The 24031-nt window shown below is 43.9% G+C and overlaps 1 protein-coding gene across 1 annotated transcript in view; it reads left to right on the top strand.

Annotated features, from left to right (window-relative positions):
- The first annotated feature begins 12715 nt into the window (after positions 1–12715).
- Positions 12716–24031, top strand: part of LOC135253944 (cadherin-2-like) — an 82947-nt gene continuing 71631 nt past the window's right edge. The window contains exons 1-2 of the mRNA XM_064333813.1: positions 12716–13022; positions 16095–16203. Of these exons, the coding sequence (XP_064189883.1) occupies positions 12975–13022; positions 16095–16203 (157 nt within the window). The 5' untranslated portion in view covers positions 12716–12974. The remainder of the gene's footprint in view (positions 13023–16094; positions 16204–24031) is intronic.

Below are 24031 nucleotides of genomic sequence, written 5' to 3'. Positions count from 1 at the left end.
ATATTTAACCCAAGCACTGCCTAGACATAAACAATAAATTTTATTCGGGAAGAGTGGCTCGCTCTTTTTTATTATTTTCATTCCCGTAAAGCAATTCTATTTATACGAAAATCTTTTCTATTTGCAGAAAGGTCTTCGCACCAGTGAGAGTCCCGCAGCCCAGCTGTTTCCCCGAAGAGGGCCTGAATGTCTTCATTGTTTCCTGCTCTTAGTGCTTCCATGTCTTCGCTCTCCAGGTTCTCTAACTGCGGCGGAAGAGTGGTCTCAGTGGCTCCAGTGTCTCCTGCATTTGAACGTACCAAAGGGCCGTCTGAGTGCCTCAATTTGCTTACCTTCCAGGAACGTTCTGGGAATCACTAATGATAAACCAGGTAGAACATGAGCTGGCGCATATATGTATGTGCACACACACACACACACACACACACACACGCACATGCACACGCACACACACGCACACACACGCACACACACAAATTCAACAAATTCCACAGACAACTTCTTTCCTTGTGAAGACAGATGACTAGCCATGTTTAAGAATTCCAAGAGGCTTTGATAAAATGCTTCACATTATTGCAGTTAGCGAAAAAAAAAACACTGGATAAAGTAGCCTTGAGCAATGCCATTCTGTTCTTCCTCAAGCCCACTACCACGGAGAGCCAACAACTGCACTATTGTTTCAGCTACACTAATCTAACCTGAAAAAAAGCTCATTATTGTTCAGAATTACTTAAAATTGATTTTCCACCTTTTTAAATGGCCCATCTGGTGAGTATCGGATGGGGAAAGTTTTCAAAATGTCAAAAAATAATGACGCACATTGTATTTCAATGAGCTGTGCTTTTTTTGTATTCTCTGTGCGTGGGAAGCCATTTTGTTACTCAAGGGTGCTTTGGGTTTGGCAGCGTATACGTGCGTGGAAAAAAGATCTCTTAGCAAATTATTTTAGTCTCCGTCAAAGTCAAAGTCATTCTCAGTCTTCAGTCAAGTAATACAATTGGCAATTTTCTTCATTTGCTACATATTTTCCTTTCATTCCTTTTAAAATAACCATTTCCAAACGAACAGTTAATCACTTAGTACTTATATCCTGTACACGAGCATGTCACCCAGTTATCAGATAGCATGACTTTCACACGTAACATAAGATTGCTATTATGTTAAGTACTGAAGTAACTACAAGCATCACCCAGATACCAGGATGCTTAAGGCTGCTAAGAGAGAAGCTCTTATAATAACACAAACCTTTTTCTTACAGGTAATAACAACATATATTTTTTAGGAGGTGGGGGGGGTCAGTTGTTCATCGTATGATGTCACCGTCTCTCGCTCTGCATACCGAAGGCTTGGGAGCACTTAAACGGACGCACCAGTCACAGTGCGGCACTTGGAAGGCAGCACAGAACAACGAGCGAGATATGACCACCGACGGTCAATGCTGGATTCGAGGCCCTGTGGAAAGTGTTTGCATTAAAAGGTTTGCCATCGGTCCCTGGTCTCAGGAGAAAACTCTATAAATTGACTTATTGAGTAGCCCTAAAAAAAAATAATAATAAATTTTAAAAAAAAGTTGAAGAATGTTTCTTGGGCTCGATACCACAGCTTTGAACAATGATGAACTTTCGTCTTTCCTCCTTCTCTCAAAAATATATTTAGAAATAAAAAATGAAGGGGTGTGGCGTAGCCCGTAGAGCGCTTTCCACACGCTCATTGCGAGCCTGTGACGTTGGTGGTTCGGGTCCGACCGCCGACCTTTGTCGCACGTTTCTCCCTCTTTCTCTCTCTCTCTCTCTCTCTCTCCTCCTGGTTCTTCCCGTCCCTCTACACTGATCAGTCAAATAAAGCTGAAAAAGCCTGAAGAAAAATAAAATAAAAACTAAAAAAAAAAAAGAAATTTTCTGATGTTGAGATGTAAGGTAGATGCCGAAATTATTCATAGACATTCTTCTCTGCCAATCACATGGGGCCAAACGGCTCATTGGCTGCAGTCCACGGTTCTGGGTGTGGAGAGCCTCTTTGTTATTCCTAGACACAGCTGCTGAAGCGGTGATCCCCAGGTGTACAACAGAACTGAAAGACTGTAGTGTTATTTTCGCTATTATTTTTTGGCTACCCACTGGTATTTTTAAAGGTATAAAAAAAAAAAAAAATAAAGCAAAAGAATGTGGGAATTGCTCACTGGAGCACCACCACCAGAAAAAGGCGAGAGATAGAGAGAAAATGAAGGTCGTGGACATGACTAGCTGTTGAGCGCGAAGTCAGAGAAAGCGCTACTTCTTGGAATTCACGTTACACTTTTCTTGTGTTGGTATAGCGGGGTCATGGATGATGTCACAGTGTGCGTAAATGTGCGGATGTGCGTTTCACGTATGTTTCTTTAGAATGGGTTCAAATTACACATTTTATTCACTGCTGTTCGGTTGAACTGAAAATAATATTTGTATTTGTCAGTATTTGTTTGCCGTCTCTGATCGGTCACCTGCAAAGTTCACGAATGAACGGCTGATTCTTGATTTGAAGTTTTTACTGTGGTCAAGATGAAAGGAGACATACATTTTTGCACCTAACAGCACACGTTCAGTAAGGTTTAAATGGTCAGCCTAAAAAACAACCACTTTCTGGACTGCAGGGAATATTTTTTTTCATTTTTGACAGTCATCACTATCCGTCCGGAACAAACAAATCTTTAATGCCGACACTGCACTTTTCACTCCGTTCTTTGACAGCAGACAGGAATTGCAAATGGATTCCCGTGAACAATAATTTGAAAACAAGGAGGCAGAGCGAGAGGGCATTCACATGAGGAACCGGCCATTGGGTGCTGAGGAAACCCCCACCCCAACTCCCCCCCCCAGAGTGAGTAGTTTAGGTACTAGATGCATAGATGCAAGGTTGTTTAGTGTCTAGTGAACATTATTGTCTGCATAATGTTCAAGGATGCCTTCCCCCCCAATCCCCCCCCCCCCCCCTTAGCCTTAGACAACACGTTTAGTACAGGCAGATATAAAAATATGCAGCATATCAAATATTTCTGACTGAATGGTCTGTTTCATACCTGCTCCCCCAAAATAAAGTTATAGGTCACCCATGCTTGTTTCTAACCTTCCCAACAATTCACCATGGGATTGGCAGTCAGCACCAATTATGGTTGTGCCTTTTATGAAGAGGAAAGTGAAAAATATCAACATCAGGTTATCAGTTTTAAAAAACCGCATAAAATTATCAATTTAGACAGCTCCAGTACACACTTCTTAGCAATGGATTTAAAAAGGCCAGACAGCTTTTAGCTTTGCATTTTGTATTGTCAAGTCCATTTCACTGATGACTATTCAATGATATTATGCTGAACAATATTACTTACATGAAATTGGCGACAGAGTCACTCATTAAATCAGGGTTTTATTAGGGCCAGGAGTGATGTAACATTTTACTATTAGAATTGGCAGATAAATAGGTTTTAAGACTTAATAAAACCGGTCCCAATGGGAAAGATGAGACAGTTATTATTTATTCTGCTACTTTGTTGAATGGCTTGTCATTTCTGTCATATACTTTATTTCAAGTGTGAAATTGGCTGTATAAAATACAGTTAGCCCCTGTTTCAGAAAAAAAAAGAGCTTCACTGGAACCGACAAAGAACACTGGGCCTCATTCACACAAAACTTCTCTTAAGTTTTTTCTTACTTTTGGTCTTAAAAAGTTCAGATGAAAAAAAAACAACATGGGATTCATGAAACACGCACAGGCCTTCAATATCAGACGACGATTGCTGGTTGTTCGTGAAATAGACGTGCGAGTCTGTTCATGTCGATTTGCATAAGGAAACTGATGTCGACTTTGAAGGAAAACAAACATTTAGCACTAAATCCTGCGGGGAACGGTTATATCTTTCTAGTTACTGCGCAGCAACGTGTCCATTGTTAATTCAACTCTAACAGAGCACACGTGAGTCCAGTAGGGTCCACATGCACACTGTAAACAGAGTTGATTGAACACTGAACATTTTACCATGTGGTCAGTAAGCAGTTGTAGGCTGGTGCCAATGTGTTCTATGGTGCCAGAAACAATGGAACACAAAGTAGATTGTTATTCTACGACACTGCAACTAGTGAGTTTCCACAAGCAAGATGAAAAAAGAAATCTAAAACTAAGACATGAAAAAGGTATGAAAAAATCGTTATTGTAAACTGAAATAAAATAAAAGTACTCCAAAACTAGCAAATGCACTCATGAAACTAACAAAGGTCAATTGTCTATTTCACATTGATATATTACAGTATAATATTAATATTATACTTGCATTGATAAACACTTTTATGTCAATATTAGGTATGTAACCACGTAATTTGACTTTCCATAAACAATAAAACATTCTAAACATAAACACCTTCAGCGTCTGCCTTTACATGTTGCTGAACACATGTAGATTTTGATCTAACCAAAGAACAAATTCATATTTTTTTAAAAAGTTATGAATGCCAAAATGTTTGTGGAAACGTTCCTGAGCACAGTCAAATCTAATCATACGCATGTTTCGTGAATGAGGCCCGTTTTGTTTGGGGGCCTTTGTGTTCAATTTGTACGACATTCACAATGCCACAAAAAAAAAATGTATTGAGACTGCAAGGAAACAAATTTTTCTTCTTCTTCTTCTGACAAGCAAAACGTTCAGAACAACCACTTGCGTCGCATCGCCGCGTAAAAAAACAAGAAAGCCGAATGTCACGGGGATTCGTCCGCAACATCAGACGGGGGGACGTGAAGACAAAACCGCCCCTCGGTCGTTCAATTACAGAAACTCCAGAGAGAACGGTTTTGGCACAGGAAGCGGGTAAGCGCCGAACTGCCTCGGCCTCTCAGGACGCCGCTGAACGGCGCCGCAGCCTGCCGTGCCCGGAATTACCGGGGAATTTCGACGCCGGGATATTGCTCTCGACTGACTCGTTTATTACCGCGCGAACGGATTACGCGGCAATTATCCGCGGCCGAACGGGTCCGAGGGCGAGCGGGGTGTTAACCGGTCGCCGCTCCCGTTAGGCCAGTGCGGCGCGGCGTGATTAAATGACAGCGCTCAGAGCGGACCGCTGAACTAACTCGTCTCTAATGAAGGGGCTATTCATTGATTTATCTGTACGTAAGGACGATATTGATTTACGTTCTGCTTTTCCCACTCTCTCGTTTTTTTTTGTTTTTTTTGTGTTGTGTTTTGTCACTTGACGATATTTCAAATCGGGCCAGGTCAGAATTTTGCAATCGAACCCCCTCGATGAGGATCGATTCCACACACACACACACACACACACTCTCCCCGCTCCGGTCTTTACGGCGCCAAGGTCACCGCAGTCCAACAGCCGCCGCGCCTCTCCCGCCGCTCACACGGAACGGGCGCCGTTACCGGCCAATCATCGAGGGGCAACGGGTGATAACGCCCCTCTGTGCCGGCGTCCCCGGGGTTCACACAGGCTCTGCAAGCCTGTCCATATAAGGCTACGGCTGACACATTCCGGTTCACCCTCCTGCCCCCGCCGCCCCCCCCCCCGACACCCCCCGGGGGCTAATTTCACGGCACGGCCTGTGCTTTTGACCGCCGCGCCCCCATGTAAACACCCAAGCGCTCTGCTTGAGCAGAGAGAAGGCCCACAAAGGCCTGTGGCGGCGTGACTGAGAGAACAGCTGAACCTTGAGCAGGGGGTTTCAGCTCCTGCAGGACGTCAATCAGGCGAGAGGGTGAAGATTGAAGCTCCGCCCACATCCCACACACCACCCTGCCCGCCCCCCTCACGCGTCAGGGAGAGAGAGAGAGAGAGAGAGAGAGAGAGAGAGAGAGAGAGAGCAGAGAGAGAGAGAGAGAGAGAGAGAGAGAGAGAGAGAGAGAGAGAGAGAGAGAGAGAGAGAGAGAGAGAGAGAGAGAGAGAGAGAGAGAGAGAGAGAGGAGAGAGAGAGAGGAAAGATGAGAGAAGGGAGAAGAGGACGCGATGAGGGCCTGTCAGCGGTGAGCCCAGCACTGCCCAACACCCGTCCTCTCCGAGCGCGGGCACTTGTTGATTAGATTGACTGTATTTAAATTAGACCCGCTCCCTCGCTCGACTGTTTCTGGGAAGCGCAGAGGGAAAATCATTACACTGTTAATCATACGAATATGTGTGCCCCCCCCCACCCCACCCACTCCCCTTTAACTTAAGAGAAGCATGGTTTGACAGACAAAGGAAGAAGGAAAAAAAATCTTTTAAAAAATATGACATTAGATAGACGAGTGCCGTTTTCATATTGAACTGTCACTCACTTACCAGGTTTCTGCATTCGACTGTATTGGTTGTGCTTCTTGGTGATTTTAATGCTTTTGTATACAGTACAGTACAGCAATAACACCATAACAGGAAAATAGCTGTAAAGGTAATCGTTCAGCCACGCAATGACACATTACGATTCAGTGCGCAATGGATGGGGGGATTGGGGAGGCGGAGGGGGGGGGGGTGTGTTGTTCTGGATCTTTTCGCTAAGACAGATCAACTGCCTGCCGTTAAGGGATAAGGCTGCCCAGGAGAGGGTGTAGGTTTCTCCGTGCGATGCACGAAAAGATCCCCACATAAACCATGACTGCCTGCCAGGAGGCCGAGGACCTGGGCTGCTGCAGGCCCAGGGCCCGGGAGCTACAAATCAAGCCCCCATTGTGACATCACAGAGGAGCTCGTGAATCGCCACGGCGAAAGCGGATTACCAGGAAGTCAGGGCCGCTGGACTCTGGGGGCGGGGAGACAGCGCCACAGATTTTTACTGGAGTAGGATAACCAGATGGCCTACTTACGTTCACGTTCACGTCCTGCGTTTCATCTTTCTTTAACCGACAGGAGGCTTTGGTTAGCAACGGGACCCAGCGGTGCTGAGGATAATCAGATTATGACAAGGTGTAGAATCTGGAATGTTTCGGCTTTAACGAAGGGAGACGGCGTTTCGAGAATACTGTGTTGGCCATCTGGTTTATCTACAGTGGCCTGTTCGCACTATTATTATAGTATTTTTATGCTCGTGGAAATTTTTATATAGCACAGCACCCTGACCCAAGACTTGATCGCTGATATTCTTTGACATCAAGATAATTCTGATGTGTACCAAATAACTGCCTTTTTAATGTTTTGGACAGCCCTCCCTTCCAAAATAAAATGTAATTAAATTGAATAAATATAAACTACTTTAGTTCACACACTAACTAAAAAAAGAGAATAGGAAGTGGTTCACTGGGCCAAAAAAAAACTAACAAACAAACAAACAAACAAAAAAAAAACCCATAAGAACATCAGAGTATTCAAAATCCTACATATTTCCACAGTTTCTCCCGTATGAACTGCCTATTATCTCTCATCAGCTTCATCATCAGACAGCAGTCAGGACTGACAGCGTGAAACGCCGTGATTACAGACAGCGTTAAATGCAATATGTCTGGTAACGCTAGTAACGCACGCTGCGCACACGCTGTCTAGAATTCTCTAACGGCTCAAGATCCCTCGGACGGAGCTTCCACATCAATGGGCAATTTTCACAGCGTATATAAAAAATAATAATAAAGTCTCATTCCATTATAGTCAATTGTGTTTTCCACACAAACCCCTGCTGGCGAAATGTGACTTTCTCCCCTCCGCACGATCGCTTGGCTTGGTTTCATTTCTGTTGCATCATGGTTTGGTTCAACTAACATATCCACCGCAAATAATTTTTATAAAAATGTTGTTTTTTTTTTTTAATGCCGTTCTGGCACGGACTGACGGTGGAAAATTGCCACTATCATCAACATTTGATCAAAGATAGAGGCCAGTTTTTATATGAATGTTTTGTTTAACAAAAAAATTGTACCCCTTCCACACAGTTTCCACATATTTCTGCATAACATTAAACAATGTTGGCATCCGTGGCAGTTTGGTTGGATGTTGAACAAAAGAACACTGTGTAAGAAAATAGCTAAGTTCAAACTCCAGCATATCTCTCTCTCTCTCTCTCTCTCTCTCTCTCTCTCTCTCTCCATCTCTCTCCATCTCTCTCTCTCGCTCGCTCTCTCTCTCTCTCTCTCTCACCTGGAACACCCACTAAGATTACTTCTCTTCCAAAGTCATGATTTCAAGCAGCCCTATGCACAATTTTTTCCCATCTTGCTTGTGGAAACTCTCAACACTTGCAGAGTCATAGAATAACTTTGTGTTGCACCATTGCTGACACCATAGAACACATTGGCACCAGCCTGCAACTGTTTTCTGAGTACATATGGACCCTATTGGACTCACATGTACTCTGTTACAGTTGAACTAACAATGGACATTTTACTGCGCAGAAACTCGAAAGATATAACAGTTACTCACAGGATTTAATGCTTTAAGTGTTTGCTCTCCTTCAAAGTCGACATCAGTGCAATAGCTCTGTCCAATAGCAGAGGTCACTCCCTGTCTTGTTCCTAGCAATGTAACACTCACCAAGATCAGGGTGAGGGTACATCGGTAAGCTGACTATTTTTTTCCCCCCACTCTGACAGATCGCACCAGGATCCTGGAGAAAATAGTGGTAGAATTCGGCCTGTCAGACCATTTCACACAAAAAAAACCCAGAGGGTTCAATTGCTGTGTGCTTGGCTGGAGTTTGAACCTCAGGCTTAAACCTCTAGACCACAGAAATGCATAACAGCTGGAGCAGCTATCCAAAGCTGTGGAATAAGGATTAGCTTCTCCAGGTAAAATGCAGTTATGTGGTCTAGAGGTTTAAACCTGAGGTTTAAACTCCAACTAAGCACATTTGCAGTTCACCCCCAAGAGTCTGTAGCAGACGGCCTGTCTTTTTATTTGTAAAAAAAAAAAACAAACAAAAAAACAAACATAAATAAAAATACATAAATAAATAGAACTGGGGGGCGGGGATTTTTTAAAATAAAGAGTCAGTGACTGGGTAACCAGGCAGTGTCTGGGCAGAGCTTCGGGGGCACAAACACACACAAAATTAAAGAGGACAGGAGGGCATGGAGCTTGGCTTGGGAAGAGGTGATAGGCATTCATGGGCACTGCCCAGACAGGACGGGAGAATCGTCCTCACCCTCCGACTGCGTGACTACGCCGCCAATTTAAATTATACCCAAATGACAGCCACAAATGGGGCAGCGTGTGGCACAGTGGGTAAGGAACTGGGCTTGTAACCGAAAGGTCGCAGGTTCGATTCCCGGGTAAGGACACTGCCGTTGTACCCTTGAGCAAGGTACTTAACCGAAATTGCTTCAGTATATATCCAGCTGTATAAATGGATACAATGTAAAATGCTGTGTAAAAGTTGTGTAAGTCGCTCTGGATAAGAGCGTCTGCTAAATGCCTGTAATGCCATGTAATGTAAAATGGAGTGGAGATGATGTAGCAGCAGCGGGGGCTGGATGCGCCCCAGCAGGAGCGGGGGCTGCAGTTGCCCAAACAGCAGGATGACAGTCCAGGTGATCTTCGGCGATTCGGGACAAACTGACAGCTTGAAACCAAACACAAAGGCCGGAGTGAAGTTCGCAAGACGTCGGAAAGCATGCAGCACGGTTCCCTCACTCCACTTCATTTCTTCTTCTTTTTTTTCTAATTAAGTGAAGTGACAGACTCATGCCGGGTACTTGTCTTACAAACTTCACAGCAGCCTTGTAATTTGGTTTGAGGCTATGAAATGTAAAATGCAAGATATTTTATGTTATAGAAATGATACTTGAATGTTCCATTTTTTTCCCCCGATGATATTCCCTTGAAAACAAAACCTCACCCGCTGAAGTTTTGCATCTGTGCAGCATTTTTCTTTTCATTTACTTTGGTCTTGAATAAAAAAGAATGCAGTCAGCTGTACCAATAAGGTAGAGAAATTAGCTAAATTTCCCATGAAACGTATTTTGGGTAGTTGCCCAAGTGGCTAATATATTTTTTAATAACATCAAAGAGCTTTATTAAAATCCCAATTCGGTACTTAAAGAATGATTATTTCTTGTGGATTTCCACAGAAGTCTGTGCATGCCAAATTAAGTGTGAGACTGCTTGCTAAACTACTAGATGAAAAATACAAAACAAAATATAAAAAAACTATTTGATTATGTACCATTGTGAAAAAAAACAAATAAATTTTAAAAACCTGAAGAGTGTTATCTTATCAAGCAGGATATTACACATATCTTTACTCTGGGTTTTTTAATTTTAAATTATCAACTACAGGCAGAAAGAAAGAAAAAAAATGTTACTCAACATTTTTGGATTAATTTTTCCTTTAAAGTTCATAATTATATTTCTTAAGAAGCGCTTATGACTAATGCCTCTGCCTGCAGTGGAATACAGGATATGATAAGAGTGCACTTCCTCCCAACTCCAAATTGGGCTCTATTAGAAGTATATCAGTCTGCAAGGTAATGCTAATCACTCCAGAAATATCGCTGGAGCTCCAAGGAGCCGGGCGCTGCTTCGCTGATACGTCCGAGTCCTCTGGGCTAATGGGGAAGCCAGACCGCTTAAATAAGACTAGCGGTCCGTTCATCACAGTTTTTAATCTTTAAATGTCATTTTATGTCACTGAGCAATTAAAACCATGGGCTTTTTAAAAAAAAATAAAAAATCTACAATGGATTGTAGAGATTAAAATGCATGGCAGTATTAACTTGAATAAAATCAAAAGTGATGGTTTCTGTGGCCCAGGAAAAAAACATTTAGCAAATTTCACAGAGATACGTTCAGCGCTGATGATGGATCAGTGTTGACTGAATCTCCTTTGTGTCCCATGGTTATACGGTGAACTTTCCAAGGCTCAGAATGAACTAACAACTGCTGATTATTTTAAATTAAAGTCACAGTTAAGGTGCTTTGGAACTGTTTGCATGTGTTTTTTTTATTTTAAATTTTGCGTATAACACGGTGCTGTACAATTAGAGGTAAAAACGAGTGTGAGGATTCTAGGGTTCTTAGCCCCCTGCAAAGCAACGCACCGTTGGTGGCAGAAGTCCCCAGGGTTGAGCGAGAGTTCAGTCAGACGGAAGCCATGTCTCGTCGCTCTCTAGCGACCCCCTGCTGGTCGATTAAAGCTTGGCTGGAGGGGCCACGGTGTGAAAAGAAGCAGAGGGCGGGTGGGATGGGGGGGGGGGGAGAGGGCTACTTTGGGGGAGATTTGCTTACTCGCCAGTGGCCTCACGCAACCAGCTGTGGAAACCTGGCAGCACGGGCGCACGCCTGCTCGCGATATGACCGAACATTCCGAACCGTGGAGAAAATGGAGGGAAAGCCCCACGAACAGAATTTCCAGAGCGGCGGGTAACCGACCCTGTTCCCGGAGATCTACAGTCCCGTTTTCACTCCAGCCCAGACGAAGCAGCCCAAATCTCATTGGACAGCGCTGGAACAGAGCGCGGCATTGAGCTGCAAATTAGCAGAGTCAGGTGTGCCAAATTAGGGTCGAAATGAAAACCTACAGGACGGTCGATCTCCGGGCAACAGGGACGGTTGCCACTGCTCCAGAGTATTCTCCTGATAATCACCCTCTCTGCTTCTAGAGAAAATTGCCCCAAGGTAACGACTCAAGAATGGAGCGGAAGGCTGCTTTTTTGGCCAGAACACCCTGAGTCCCAAAATCTTTCCTCATGGACAGTGCCCCCCCCCACCCCCACCCCCCCCACCCTTTGCCTGCACCATCCAGGCAGCTCTCTATCTGACATGCAATTAGACAGATGCAGCCGGAGGATTAAGAGGAGGCAGAGAGGAACAAGTGAAAGGGCCTGTTTCCTAAAACCGCCCGTGGGTGCTCAGGGTGACAGGATCTAATCGGCAGCATGGCTGACCTCCGCCTGCAACGCCGCTGAAAGCTTTTCGGCTCGGTGACTAACAGTGTGTTTCCTAAAATATGCAAATAGATAAAAGAGAAAAATATGATTACACAAATAGGAAATGCATACATCGGTAATCATATAAAATTACCGTTGTTAGTGTATTTGTTAAAACGTTTATTGTTATTGTTTTTTGTTTGTTTGTTTGTTTGTTTTTGGTTTTTTTTTTGGGGGGTCCTGATAAGGGATACATAGATTACTTTGCTGTCTTTGGTTCTTCAGATTTTGGTGGGGGTTTTTCACAGGAATCTCCTTCACATAAATATCTCCTGATCAAGTCTGTGTTTGGTGGGATGGTAGAGGAACTGAAAAGCTTGCACAGAAACTAAAGCTGTGCACCTTTTTTTATTTTTATTTTTAAAGATTTTCACATTAGTTACTTCCCTTTTTCAATCCCAAAATATCCAGAGCAATAGCATAATTAATTAACTCATTAATTAATTAATTAATTTCGGTGCTTCACATGGGCCAAAAAGCATGCTTTGCATTCAGTGGCAGCAATTTATATAAAGATATCACCGAATTTCGTAACTTGAAACCATATAATTTTGCATTCTCTGACACTTCAGTGTGATTAAAGTCCAAACAAAAAATCCTCTATACCTGCATTATGTGCCTTTTCACTGCTCAAGTAAGCTGAAAATCTACAAATTTTTAAAAGTGCACAAGAGCTAAAGGCGTGTTTTCAGATCCGCCAACGTCCCTGCCCCGCCTGGATGAACTGTCCGCGCGAGGGGGTTGGGTGGGGATAGAGAATGGAGATTTGCCTTTTGTTGTAGCGAAAGAGGAGGGGTCTGTCTTTCCAGCCAAGCTTCCGGAGGTTCGAACGGAGGGGGGAGGAAGAATCCATTATTTTGAATTAAGCGTTGTGGAAGATGTGACCAGCAGGGAGAGACAGTGAGGTGTCTTGCGAACGGCAGTTGGTATTGGTTAGGCTGGGAGAGGGACTTGCAGCTTCAGTACCATATTGCAATCTCACTACAGTGCGGAGAGTGGAGAGGAGAGGCTGCTTCATGTTGCTGCCGGTGCCGCCTTTGTTTTAAGGAAAACTGTTACGCATCGGTCTACGGAGGGGAAGGAAACATTGATCACCGATTGCAAAAGGGGAACCTAAAAAAACATGTACCTTAAAGGAGGCGTGCTGTTGACGCTCCTAGCAGCTTTTCAGGTAATATTTGTCTTTCTACAGTGTTTAGTTGCGCTGGGCTGTGTTCTTGTGCTTGTTTTCGGTGACGACACTGCTGAGAATTTGTCGGGTTTAATGCCCCGACGGTCAGTTTCACTCCCGTTTGGGTACCCGCAGCTACGCGATCACTATATTCCAAGTGTTCTCTCGGTTTCGCGTTCAGTTTGAAGTTTATTTCTGATTGATACATCACTTTGATTAATTTGAGGTGTTGTAAAACAACACAGAGAGCGAAAACAAAACAGGTAAACCGGTCGGAGTAAGTGCATAAAGGTCGGCTGTACTTCGCTCCTCCGTTGCTAGTGGGTTTTTCATGTCATGAATACGGGGGCTGTAACCTTTTTCTTGTTCACGACTGATAATATGCGGCGTATTGATCTAAACTGGGCTTATTCTCTCTCGTAACGTACTCGTTTAACATGGATGTACATTCCTCTCTTGTCGGATGTTGAAGAAGATATATAGGAGTTACTGTCCATGGTAGCTACAAATGGGTTATTAGTCGTGTTGCAAGCGTCCCGTGTGGTTACCCAAGTACTCACTGATCGTTGACCCACTGACGCGCTGATCGTTGTGGGTCCTTCACACTCTGAATTAAAATTATCATCTAGAAAACGTAGTGTTTTAAAGTTCTGCCGACTGTGGCCGAGTTGTGCATGGTTTTGCCACAAGCAATGATGGGGAGGTTTAAATAAGAATTTGATTAATGTCTCTCTCCGGGATGCCAGAATGACTCCCGGGTATTTTTTCCCCCTTTTTTTTGTCTGGAAGTAAACCAAGTAAATCGCCCCCTGTTTCTCTCTTCCGTTTTGTTAATGCAATAAACAAGCGAATCGGATGGTGTTTACGTGAGATTGAGTCGAATTCAGTTTTAAAACAGTGTAGCCTAATCAGCGTATGACTGCGTGAAAAATGCCCCAATAGCAATATAACCTTTAAAACCCTCACAGTCTGTAATCCAGTTTTATTCGAACCCAATCTAGTTTCATGGTCCAGAGTAAATTGGACACGTAGCCCATTAATTATAGTGAACATTTGATGCGCCATTATTTTTATTTATCGATGAGTTCTGTGAGCTATTCACAGTGCAAGATGAAGAAACTGTCAGCATTGTAAATGTGTAAGGTATTCATTTGATTTAGGTACAATGCGGCTAGCTAGTGGTTGAGCACACAGTGGCACTCTCTGTATCCATATTAATAATTTCGAAGGTATTCTTTTTTCGTGGTAAGATTTCCCTCACGCCTCCGATACTTTCCAGTTTAAAAAAAAAATATTTGTGCAGTTATCTTGTTTAACTACAGCTTCAAATTTTTGTGATCAGTGTGTCGCATTAAACTCTTAACCCCTTTGGTGATGTTTTTTTTTTTTACATTTCGGTTTCGTTCAAAAATGAACAGACTATTTCCCCCCGGTGTAGCTACTGTAGTGCGTGAGAATGAGAAGTGTTAACTGATACCTCCACAGTGCAATATTGCGTTGAACTCGGGGCCGCATTCTTTGAAGGTCCCACAAAAGAAATGCGATTAAGGGGTTTGGAGGTAGGGTTGCATGCCGATGGAGCTCAGTTGCAAATGTGATCAGATTTATATCCGCGCGTGAGGCTGGCCAGTTTACAACAATTCTGTGGCCACGCGATAACCTCATTCCATGTGTACATTGCATTTCTCCCACCAAGCTGAGATTTAGCATGACACATTCACTTATGTCTGCATACCCTAGTCTAGCTTCCATATTTTAAAGACCAGTTTTTTTATTGTTTGCCAATTTGTCTGATATTATAATTGATTGTGGTTTAATTGGGCTAAACCAATGTTAACTTTAAAACAAGAAAAGAGAGAGAGAGAAAAAACTTCAACCCTAATTTATGAATACAAGTCTGACATTGTTACTGTGTGGCACCATGACAACCCTTTTATTTTTATGACATTTGAAGTCTAAGACTTGAGTTCAAGTAACCATTTTCAGACTGAGGGACATTTCAAATGGTCCTGGCATTTGGCTGTGAAATGGGTGGGGCTTCCTTTGTGTGGATAAACCTTGTTGATCAGATTTCGGTTGCAAAAATTGAAGAGGAAACATAAAATTTAAAACAGGAAGAACATCTTTCTAGGACATTCTGTTGTGTAGTGGTTCTAGAAAGACTAATTTCTGAGCAGGGGAAACATATATTATCACATGCATGAACTCAGAATAAAGAATTAATTAATTCTGTATTTGTGGATTTCACAGAAATGTGCAAAGCCACTGAGCAGTCATCAGCTGACTGTCAGGTATGAGAATATTTTGGGGAGAACAGGAGAGAGAGAGAGAGAGAGAGAGAGCAAGCAGGAGAGAGAGAGGGAGAGAGAGAGGGAACCTTATATCCCACCCAATTGAGCTACCCCCAAACAACAGAGAGAGAGAGAGAGAGAGACTTTGACTTTTAAAAAAACCCTTTATTTAACATAACAAAAATAAAGGAACAAACCATACTGATAACCTTATATCCCACCCAATTGAGCTACCCCCCAAACAACAGAGAGAGAGAGAGGGAGACTGAGAGAGAGAGAGAGAGAGAGGTAATGGAGTAACAGTATCACTGAAGACGTGATGGGTTAATTACGTTAGCCACACAGGTGCCGCGCCCAGCGAAACGGCTTTTTCGCTGTCTTCCGTTCCGCTTGTCTTCAAAAGCCCGGCGCTCTTTACCGTGAGCGGCCGACGGTCAGAAGGGCCGGGGCTGGGAACAGGAACAGGGCCCGCCCTCTCCGCGCAGACGGGCCCTGCTCCTGCTTATCCACGCTCCCTGGGCAAATGCTTAACCCTTTGCCCCCCATCGCCCTAATTGCGGCCCACTTAAAGGGCAACAGATGCTTTTGTACGGCCGTGTTAGGGGGGGGGTCAGTTCGCCACTGACCCAGAGATGGTAAATGGGGATGGGGTGGGGGGAGTTCTCCACTGACCCAGAGATGGTAAATGGGGGTGGGGGGGGGGGGGCGCACGGTGGATTGCGTTTGGCAAAAATAAATAAATAAAATACCCAAAGCAATTTATGACTTGTTATTTCGCCAGGTCTCCGCTGAAGGCCGTGGAGCCCAGTTGTGCAAGCCTGGATTTTCGGAGGAGGTGTACCACGCGACAATCCCCGCGAGCCTGACTGAGGGACAAGCCCTTCTAAATGGTACGTTATTTACTTTTTAAATTCGGTGTTTCTGCCGCTGCCTGCAGTGCTGTCGGTGTCCAGGTTTTTTTATTCAGTGGGTGTGGGGGATATTAAAGAACAAACTGTGCTGTCTTGTTGCTCTGCCAATATAATATCCTCAGATCGGTTTCAATGGATTTTTTTAAATAGAAACTTTAAACCAGGGGACTGTTCTATGCCAGGGCTTTGGAATAAATATTTTAAACCACAGATGTCTCTTCCTTTTTGTGGGATTGCAAAAAAAAAAAAAAAACTAAAATTAAGAAATTAGAAATTCATGAGGATCCACAAGGCTTCAAACCACTCCATTTGCTTGCTTTTGCATAATGGTAGCTTGGGAGAAAGTTGTTGTATTTAAGTCCACTTTAAAGGTTCATGTTCTGCTTGGAGAAAGGGAGTATTCCATGTAGGAAGTGCGCGGATCTATTCCATGACTGTTTTACTTGTTTTCATTCTTGCCTTTTTTATCAAATTGTTTTTTTTTAAACGTGACTCATGAAAAGAACAAATGCTGTCTTAACTAGGCTGGGCACATGCTCACGCTGCACTCAGCCCCAAGCTCACTGCTGTGATTGGAACCATGCTGTCTATGGGCACAAGCCAGGGTAAATCAAATGTCCCATGTCCCACTGGCTTTTAACGGCCTGGGGAATCCTCACTCATCGTGAAGCAGAGGTAGAACAGAAGCGCTATTTCCCCCACTGAACGGTTTAAAAAAAAATTTTGCCAGTTGGAGTTCAGGACCACGTTGGCGCAGGTCTTCTCTCTGACGCGTTCGAATCTTGAAACAAAGCGGGGGAAACTCTGTCTCAGTTTGTCAGTGGGGCACCGGTTAAGCAGCTGTAATTATGCAGTATAACGGTTGTGAAATCGCACGTATAATTTTCATCTACCTTTCATCCTTAAAGGCAGATGAAAGAGAGGCTCAACAAGCTGGCAATTACCCTGCGAAACACGCGAGCGAGACGGAGCAGACGAACTTAAACAGCGATTGGGGCCGCGACGCTTATCCCCCATTCTCGGCGGATTTACGGGCAGGCCTTTTTTATCCTCTCTGTCGAGGTGATGGCTGCGTTTGACAAAGCTGCCCACGCCGCTTCCTGTTAGCCTTTGTAGCCACGTCTGAAACAAAGCTATCGCCAGCACGCAGAATAGAGTTTTTGGCTGGAGCCTCCAGCAACCGCTAGCAAAAAAAAAAAAAAAAAGATAAACGTGGGCATCAAATTCTTTACACCGGGGGCCTAAATTTCACAAGACAGTGAGTCATGGAGCGGGTATCCATTTGACCGGACTGCTACCTGGCGCACGGGACCTTTTGATCTGTTCTTGGTGATTCATTTCCCCTTTCCCCTTTTTTTGAGTTGTGGGTTAGGCCCCATTCTTCCTGGGAGCCATCTTTGTCCGTGCTTTTTTTGTGACCGCGGAGGCATTCCTCACGCTATCTCCCCGGCCCCGTCAGTGGGTACCCCGTCAGTGGGTACTCCGTCAGTGGGTACTCCGTCAGTGGGTACTCCGTCACGCGGCGTCCGTGAGGAATAATGCTAACGAAATCCGATCTGTTAACGAACGCTCTCCGTGTCCACGGAGACGAACGAGAGGGCACCTGGGGTGATTGGTTTAATTGATTTCTTTACTAGTGCTATTATTGTTATTATTGTTATCTTTAATGACCGTTTTCAGACGTTGTGTGCTGTGGCTCAGTGCCATCGCCTTCTTGGTGAACGTTGCCATTAGCTTTAAATATTATTATTATTATTTTTATCATCATCATTCGCTTGATGTTGAACTCAAGGTGTTTGAAGATGACGAGATGTTAATTAGCAATTTGTGGGTATTGCAGATTTAACAGTTATAACACATGTCATGCCTAGTTAGGTCAGAAAGGCTTTTTTTGTCACGCGGTTCTGAACAGATTTCTTCCCTTCCGAAACAGGCTAAGGTTTTTCTTGTGTTTTCGCTCAGCCTTCTTCGCAAGGAGCAGCCGGGAAAGTAGATGCAACCGACAGAATATTAAAAAGCAGGTTGCTAGTTCAATTCCCAAGCCAGGCATTGCTGCTGTGCCCACAAGCAGGGTGCATAACCTGAATTTGTTCACTACATATCCAGCTGTGTAAATGGATACATGCTACCCTCGTCAGTGTCAGAGGATAAGAGCATCTGCTAAGGTAATAAATAATGTAATAGCCATATAAGAGGGCTGTAGGCATTTGCATATTCATTTTCAAGCCAGTAGCTGCGAGCCAGAATGATACGTGGTCGGGATAAGTCATTTGGGATTAGCCCCGTTGTTTTCGGATGGTTGAGAAACGGTTGGCCGAAATGTGAAATGGCTTCTCGGAGCGGAGGCTTCGGTTCGCGGCAGGCTCTCGCTGATGGGCCGATCCAGGGTCTCCGTGGCGATGCGCTGTACGATGAACCTGTTACCCGAAAAGCCGCGGGCGGTTTTGAAACCTGACCCTCATGAGACCGGGACCAGGGGAAAATAAATAAAGAACAAAAACTTTCCCCCCTTCTTGCCCTGAAGAAAAACAGTTCTTCCTGAAAAATGTTTTTTGGTATCCAGTGCCTAGTAGCCTAAATGCAAGAAATAATGGATTTTTTTTCTTCTTCACTTTTTCTCTGAATGCTATGCAGTGGGCTATGTCCAATAGGAGGCTAAATACCCCCAGCAAAAGCTGAGCCGTTTTTTATTCCAGGTAGTACATTCAGGTAGTAATTCTGTAAGTTATGCTGAATACTTGTCCGCACGTCATACGTGTGTGACATGGCTTCCACCCTCTACAGCGGCAGCCAGACTGTGACAGACGTTACACGGGGCTACCCATACCACGGTCACGCAGGTCAAAGCAACCTCAGGTCAGGTCCCCGGGCCAGCCCATCAGTGCTGAATGCAGTTCCCATTTGTGTCCTAATAAGGTAGAACTCTGTGAGCTGCATCACACAGATGGAACCGATGTGGGGCGTTGCGTTGCAGCTGGGAAGTTTCACGTCACTTGCGGAAGACGGCGCACGTTCAAAACGGAATGTGACATTAGCCTCTGTGTAATATGCACATACGGCTAGTGCAAAAGTATTCGGACAGGGACACCATTTATGTTGTTTTGCCTCTGTACTCCAGCACGCTGGTTTATGCCCAAGCCGTAAATGACACTGCGTCCACCATGTTGTCACGGATGAGGGGCAGTGCTTTGGATCATGAGCAGTTCCTTACTTTCGCCACTCTTTCCTCTTTCCATCACTTTGGCACACGTTAATGCTCGCCTCATCTGTCCAGAACTCTGCAGTTTTTATGTACCTATGAGGCTGTGCTGGTGTAGTCTTTTCTTTATGGCAGTCGTTGACACATATATGCCTATATCCCGGAGCGTGTTCTTGAGCTGTTCCAACTGTTGAGAAGGGTTTTTTCTTCACAATTGAAAGTATTCTTCAGTCATCCACTACAGTGGTCTTCTTCTGCGGTCTATTGCTGAGCTCACCAGGCGTTCTTGCTTCCTAACGATGTTTGAAATGGTTCATTTTGACACACCAAATGTTTTTTTTTGTCTATGATGGGTTTATTATGGCTTTCAGCCTCATGATGGCCTGCTTTACTGCCATTGTCACGTATTCGGTCCTCGTGTTGGGAGACATGATTGATTTGACACGAGGGCGGAGGCATCGAGGAAACGTGTATTAGGCAAACGGATCATCCTTCTCAGTCAAGCGTCAGTCTTAAGCCACGTCGGTTACGGTCGTGCCAGGTGTGGATAGGTGGATCCACAGGCAGGTCATTTATACATCACACGTTCCAAAAGAATACATCCTCCTAGCTCTTCCAAGGAGCATCTAACAGAATGTCTCCTAAAGATGGTGGACCTTGATCAATTTCCGGGTCATGCAAGGACAGAAAAGACGAGGATGGGTAAAATAAGTGATTGGAATGCATTTTTATTTGAATATGCTGTTGACTCTGGCCAGATTGGTTGGCAGAGTAGAATTCAACCAAGTTGAAAACTCATTATGCAAGATTAGCCTGTGGTGCTTATGCAAAATGTTTGCAGGGTTCTGTTAACTCTGACTTAACTCTACAGTTGCAGATTAGTTCTGGAAAATTGACAATGCAATTATGCAGTGCTGCAATCTGCACACTCCTCAGCTTCACTTGTGGACAAATTGCTTTTTTTGTTTTGTTCACCTGCGTATACCTGCACACTGAAGAAGGCAACATGCCGAAACGTGTGTGCATGATTGTGCATTGAAGAAAACAAATAAAAAAATAAATAATGACATTTTTTTTGAAGTTCTGTAGCCATTTTTTGAGTGCGAACCAATTTCATTTCAACTGACGAAATTTCACTGGTTTCAACGCACCGAACAAATTAAAACGGGTGAGCGCGGTTATTTCTCTTCCTATAAACTGATTTCACAAAGTTTATAAGAAGCCTTCACCATCTGCTTAGCATTGACTCAAAAAAAAAAAGTAGCACCTGCATGATGTTTTGGGTTTGTTTTATTTTTTTGAAATTCGAAATGAGTGTTCTTGGTGGCGAGGTGTTCGCAGCAGTTCTGTCTGTTGCTTTTCCTCGGGAACACTGGAGCGTGAAGGCCCTGTGTCCTGAAACTGGGTTAATGAAAAGCCAAAATGCCTGACTGAACTGAGCAGTCCTGCTCACCACCCCCCTTTTACTCCATTACACGTTTTTTCCACTGTGGTTCCTTCGTTAATTAAGGCGATAAGGAGCAACTACAGTGAAATTGCTACTCCATGACGTAGACGATGTTCACTGGTCACTGATACGGGGGTGTTAGATGCCGTTTGGGACGTAGTTCAAACTCAACTGCTAAAGATTTATCTTGCTTTAAACTTCAGTACTGCAAACGTGATGGCAAACCTAAGGCATACTGCATTTAAAATATCTTGGACATAATATTGAACAACGTAGAAGTGTTTTAGTTGACAAACAAGACAGTAGCTCACCTACTGGAAACAAAGTGCAGAAAATTTGTACTTAACTTCGACTAACAATTGAAAGCAATTTCTTTTTTTCCCACAGTGTGTTCACTAAACAAACTCACCAAACCAAGCTTGTGAAGAAAAATGTGAATTTACTTTTAAGTCATAGTTAATAACCAACATTGATTGAATACAGTAAAATAATCAGTATATTTCTGATTATTTTACTGTAAATGATATGAGTGAAGTTATTTAATAAACCTGTGACTTGCAACGCAAATATGGAAGGGTAGGAGATAAGCTATATTAAGGGAGATTTTTTTGGAAAGAATTGTGAGGCGTTAGTATTACCTACAATCGAAATTCTGACTAAGCGTGAATGTGAGGCTTGGTCTGCAGGCAGGTGTTAGAACGCCGAGCTGCTTCTCAACGGACATCGAAAGGGGATCAATCATTCAGCTCGTCAGCTTTTTTGATTAGGTCATTACTGTGGAATTTTAATTCTGTGCTTCCCGTAGTGACTAAAATAGGCAGGCCCAGCCACCCACAAAACCCTTTCACTAACTGTGTGTGTGTGTGTGTGTGTGTGTGTGTGTGTTTGTGCATGTGTGCGTGTGTGTATGTGTGTGTGCGTGTGTGTCTGTTTGTGCGTGTGTGTGTGCGTGTGTGTTTGTGTATGTGTCTGTGTCCATATGTTTGTGTGTGTGTGTGTTTGTGTATGTGTCTGTGTCCATGTGTGCGTGTGTGTGTGTGTGTGTGTGTGTTTGTGTATGTATCTGTGTCCGTGTGTGTGTATTTGTGTATGTGCCCATGTGTGCGTGTGTGTGTGTGTGTGTGTGTGTGTGTGTGTGCTCGCGCGCGCGCGCGTGGGCGAGTGCGATATTTTGCGTGAAGTCACCAGCGGCCCTGCTCCTCCTCCTCCTCCTCCTCCGTAGTTAAAGCGGTTTCACGCTCCAGTTAAACGCACGTGGTCAGCGCTGCGCTGTGCCGTGGTGCCATTTGCATGGCTGCCGCCCGCTGCCACTGCTGCCGCCCGCTGCCGCTGCCGCTGCCGCCCGCCCGCCTCCCTTCCTTCCTCAAATGAATTCTGACAGGCGCGTCTCCAAGGCCCCCTCCACTTCTCCCGTTGTCTCATTTTATCAGTATAAGCGCGGGAGCTTGGCCCGAGTCTGACTCTGTGCGGGTACTTGCCGAAAGGCGGGCATGTTGGGCGTGATAAAAAAAGAAGAAGAAGAAGAAGAAGAAAAAAAAAGCCTGCCAAGCTTCCTGTAGGCACTTACACTTTCAGGGATTATGGAGAGAAATTTTTGGGCCAACATATTATAATGTATTGAAGTAATACTATGTCAAGTATTCTTGAACGCTTGAAGAAGATAAATGTCTTTTTTTTTTTTTAGGAAAATAAATATGTGGTTTGTGGCCCTGCAATGAATAATTTTCCCTATATAAAGAGCGCAGCTGGTTTACTTTGACTCCTGTCCTAAAAGCATAATAAGGACATATTTACACGTGGCTTCTTAATTATTTAATTGAAGCAGCAGGAAATTAATTGAATAATTGAAGGCTTGGACTAAAAAAAGGTCCATAATTAAATGTAAAGTGAGCCAAGGGGTTGCAAATTGAATGTCTTAGCCAGATATCAGGACAGGCCCAATACCCTGGTGTAAACAGAAATGCTATAAGCCATGAAAAAAAACACACACACACACAGACATCTCTTCTGAAGCTCTGAGCTGGAGAGTGAACTGTAAGACAGGGTTTCTGAGGTGTTGAGGAAACTAAATCTCTCCTTTTCTCTTTTGGTAAAGCAACACTTTCCTTTCGATCATGTTTGTTACACCAGTATAGGGCTCCTTACCAGACTACCAGAGTTACAAGCCAAAGGTTTTTTTTTTTCCTCCTCTATTTTTTTTTCCTCCCCTGTTTGAGTTGATCAATAAATCCAGGGTCTTTGTTTGGCCTGATCAATACAGTGTAATGAAGTCTGTGCTCCAATTCCCAGCTAAGCATTGCTGCGGGGGATTGGAGGATTGGGCTATCTTTTATTGTTATGAGGCACTGTAAATTTTATTGCCGCACGTCCGCCATGGTTTGCTTTCTTCCCGGGATCATCCTTGGTTTGCACTGACCGTTATTGCAGCGGGCAAATCCAAACAAAAAGCTCAGAACTAAATATCTCGTTCTTCAGAACCGGAGAATCGAAAAACAGGGTTTGTTCTCCTCACCTGGAGCGGAGAAGGATTACCTGAAACAAGACGGCTTTCTTTCGGCAAATAGTCATCGCTCAACGCTTCTCCTTCAACAGATTGGACCTGGTATCGTGAGCTTTTTAAAAAATGTGTAATCAATTACGCTTTTATCTATGCTGGCAAGTAGTGTTGTGGTTGGTCATTAGCCGTGACAGTGGTTCATTCACTATCGGTCACCATGGTGACCTTTGATCTCCATGGTGCGCTTTGAAGTGGGCAAGCGATACTCGTACCCGAGGCCTGGGCCTCCCTTCGCACCGTCTCGGATGGCCGTACCGTAGTGACAGTCTAATGATCGCCAGTGTTGAAGTCGGGCCAGAGAGAGAGAGGGAGAGAGAGAGAGAGAGAGAGAGAGAGAGAGAGAGAGAGAGAGAGAGAGAGATTTTTGATTTTTAAAAACCCCTTTTATTGGGACATTTTCCAACACAGAAAATTGCTATACTTCAAAAATAAAACCAATAGACAAAGAACATAAAAAGAAAGACTATCAAAAAACTAAACACAGGCAGAAAAGAAAGAGAAAGAGAGAGAGAAAAAAAAATTCCTTATTTACATCCTTATTTACAAACCAAACACCAAAACTTCCACACAACAGAAAATACTTCAAAAATGAAGTAATAGCAAA

Source organism: Anguilla rostrata, chromosome 4 (assembly GCF_018555375.3).
Source record: "Anguilla rostrata isolate EN2019 chromosome 4, ASM1855537v3, whole genome shotgun sequence".
NCBI classification, from domain to species: Eukaryota; Metazoa; Chordata; class Actinopteri; order Anguilliformes; family Anguillidae; genus Anguilla; species Anguilla rostrata.
Note: the sequence above shows the minus strand (reverse complement) of the source record. Positions and strands in the feature narration are given on the sequence as shown.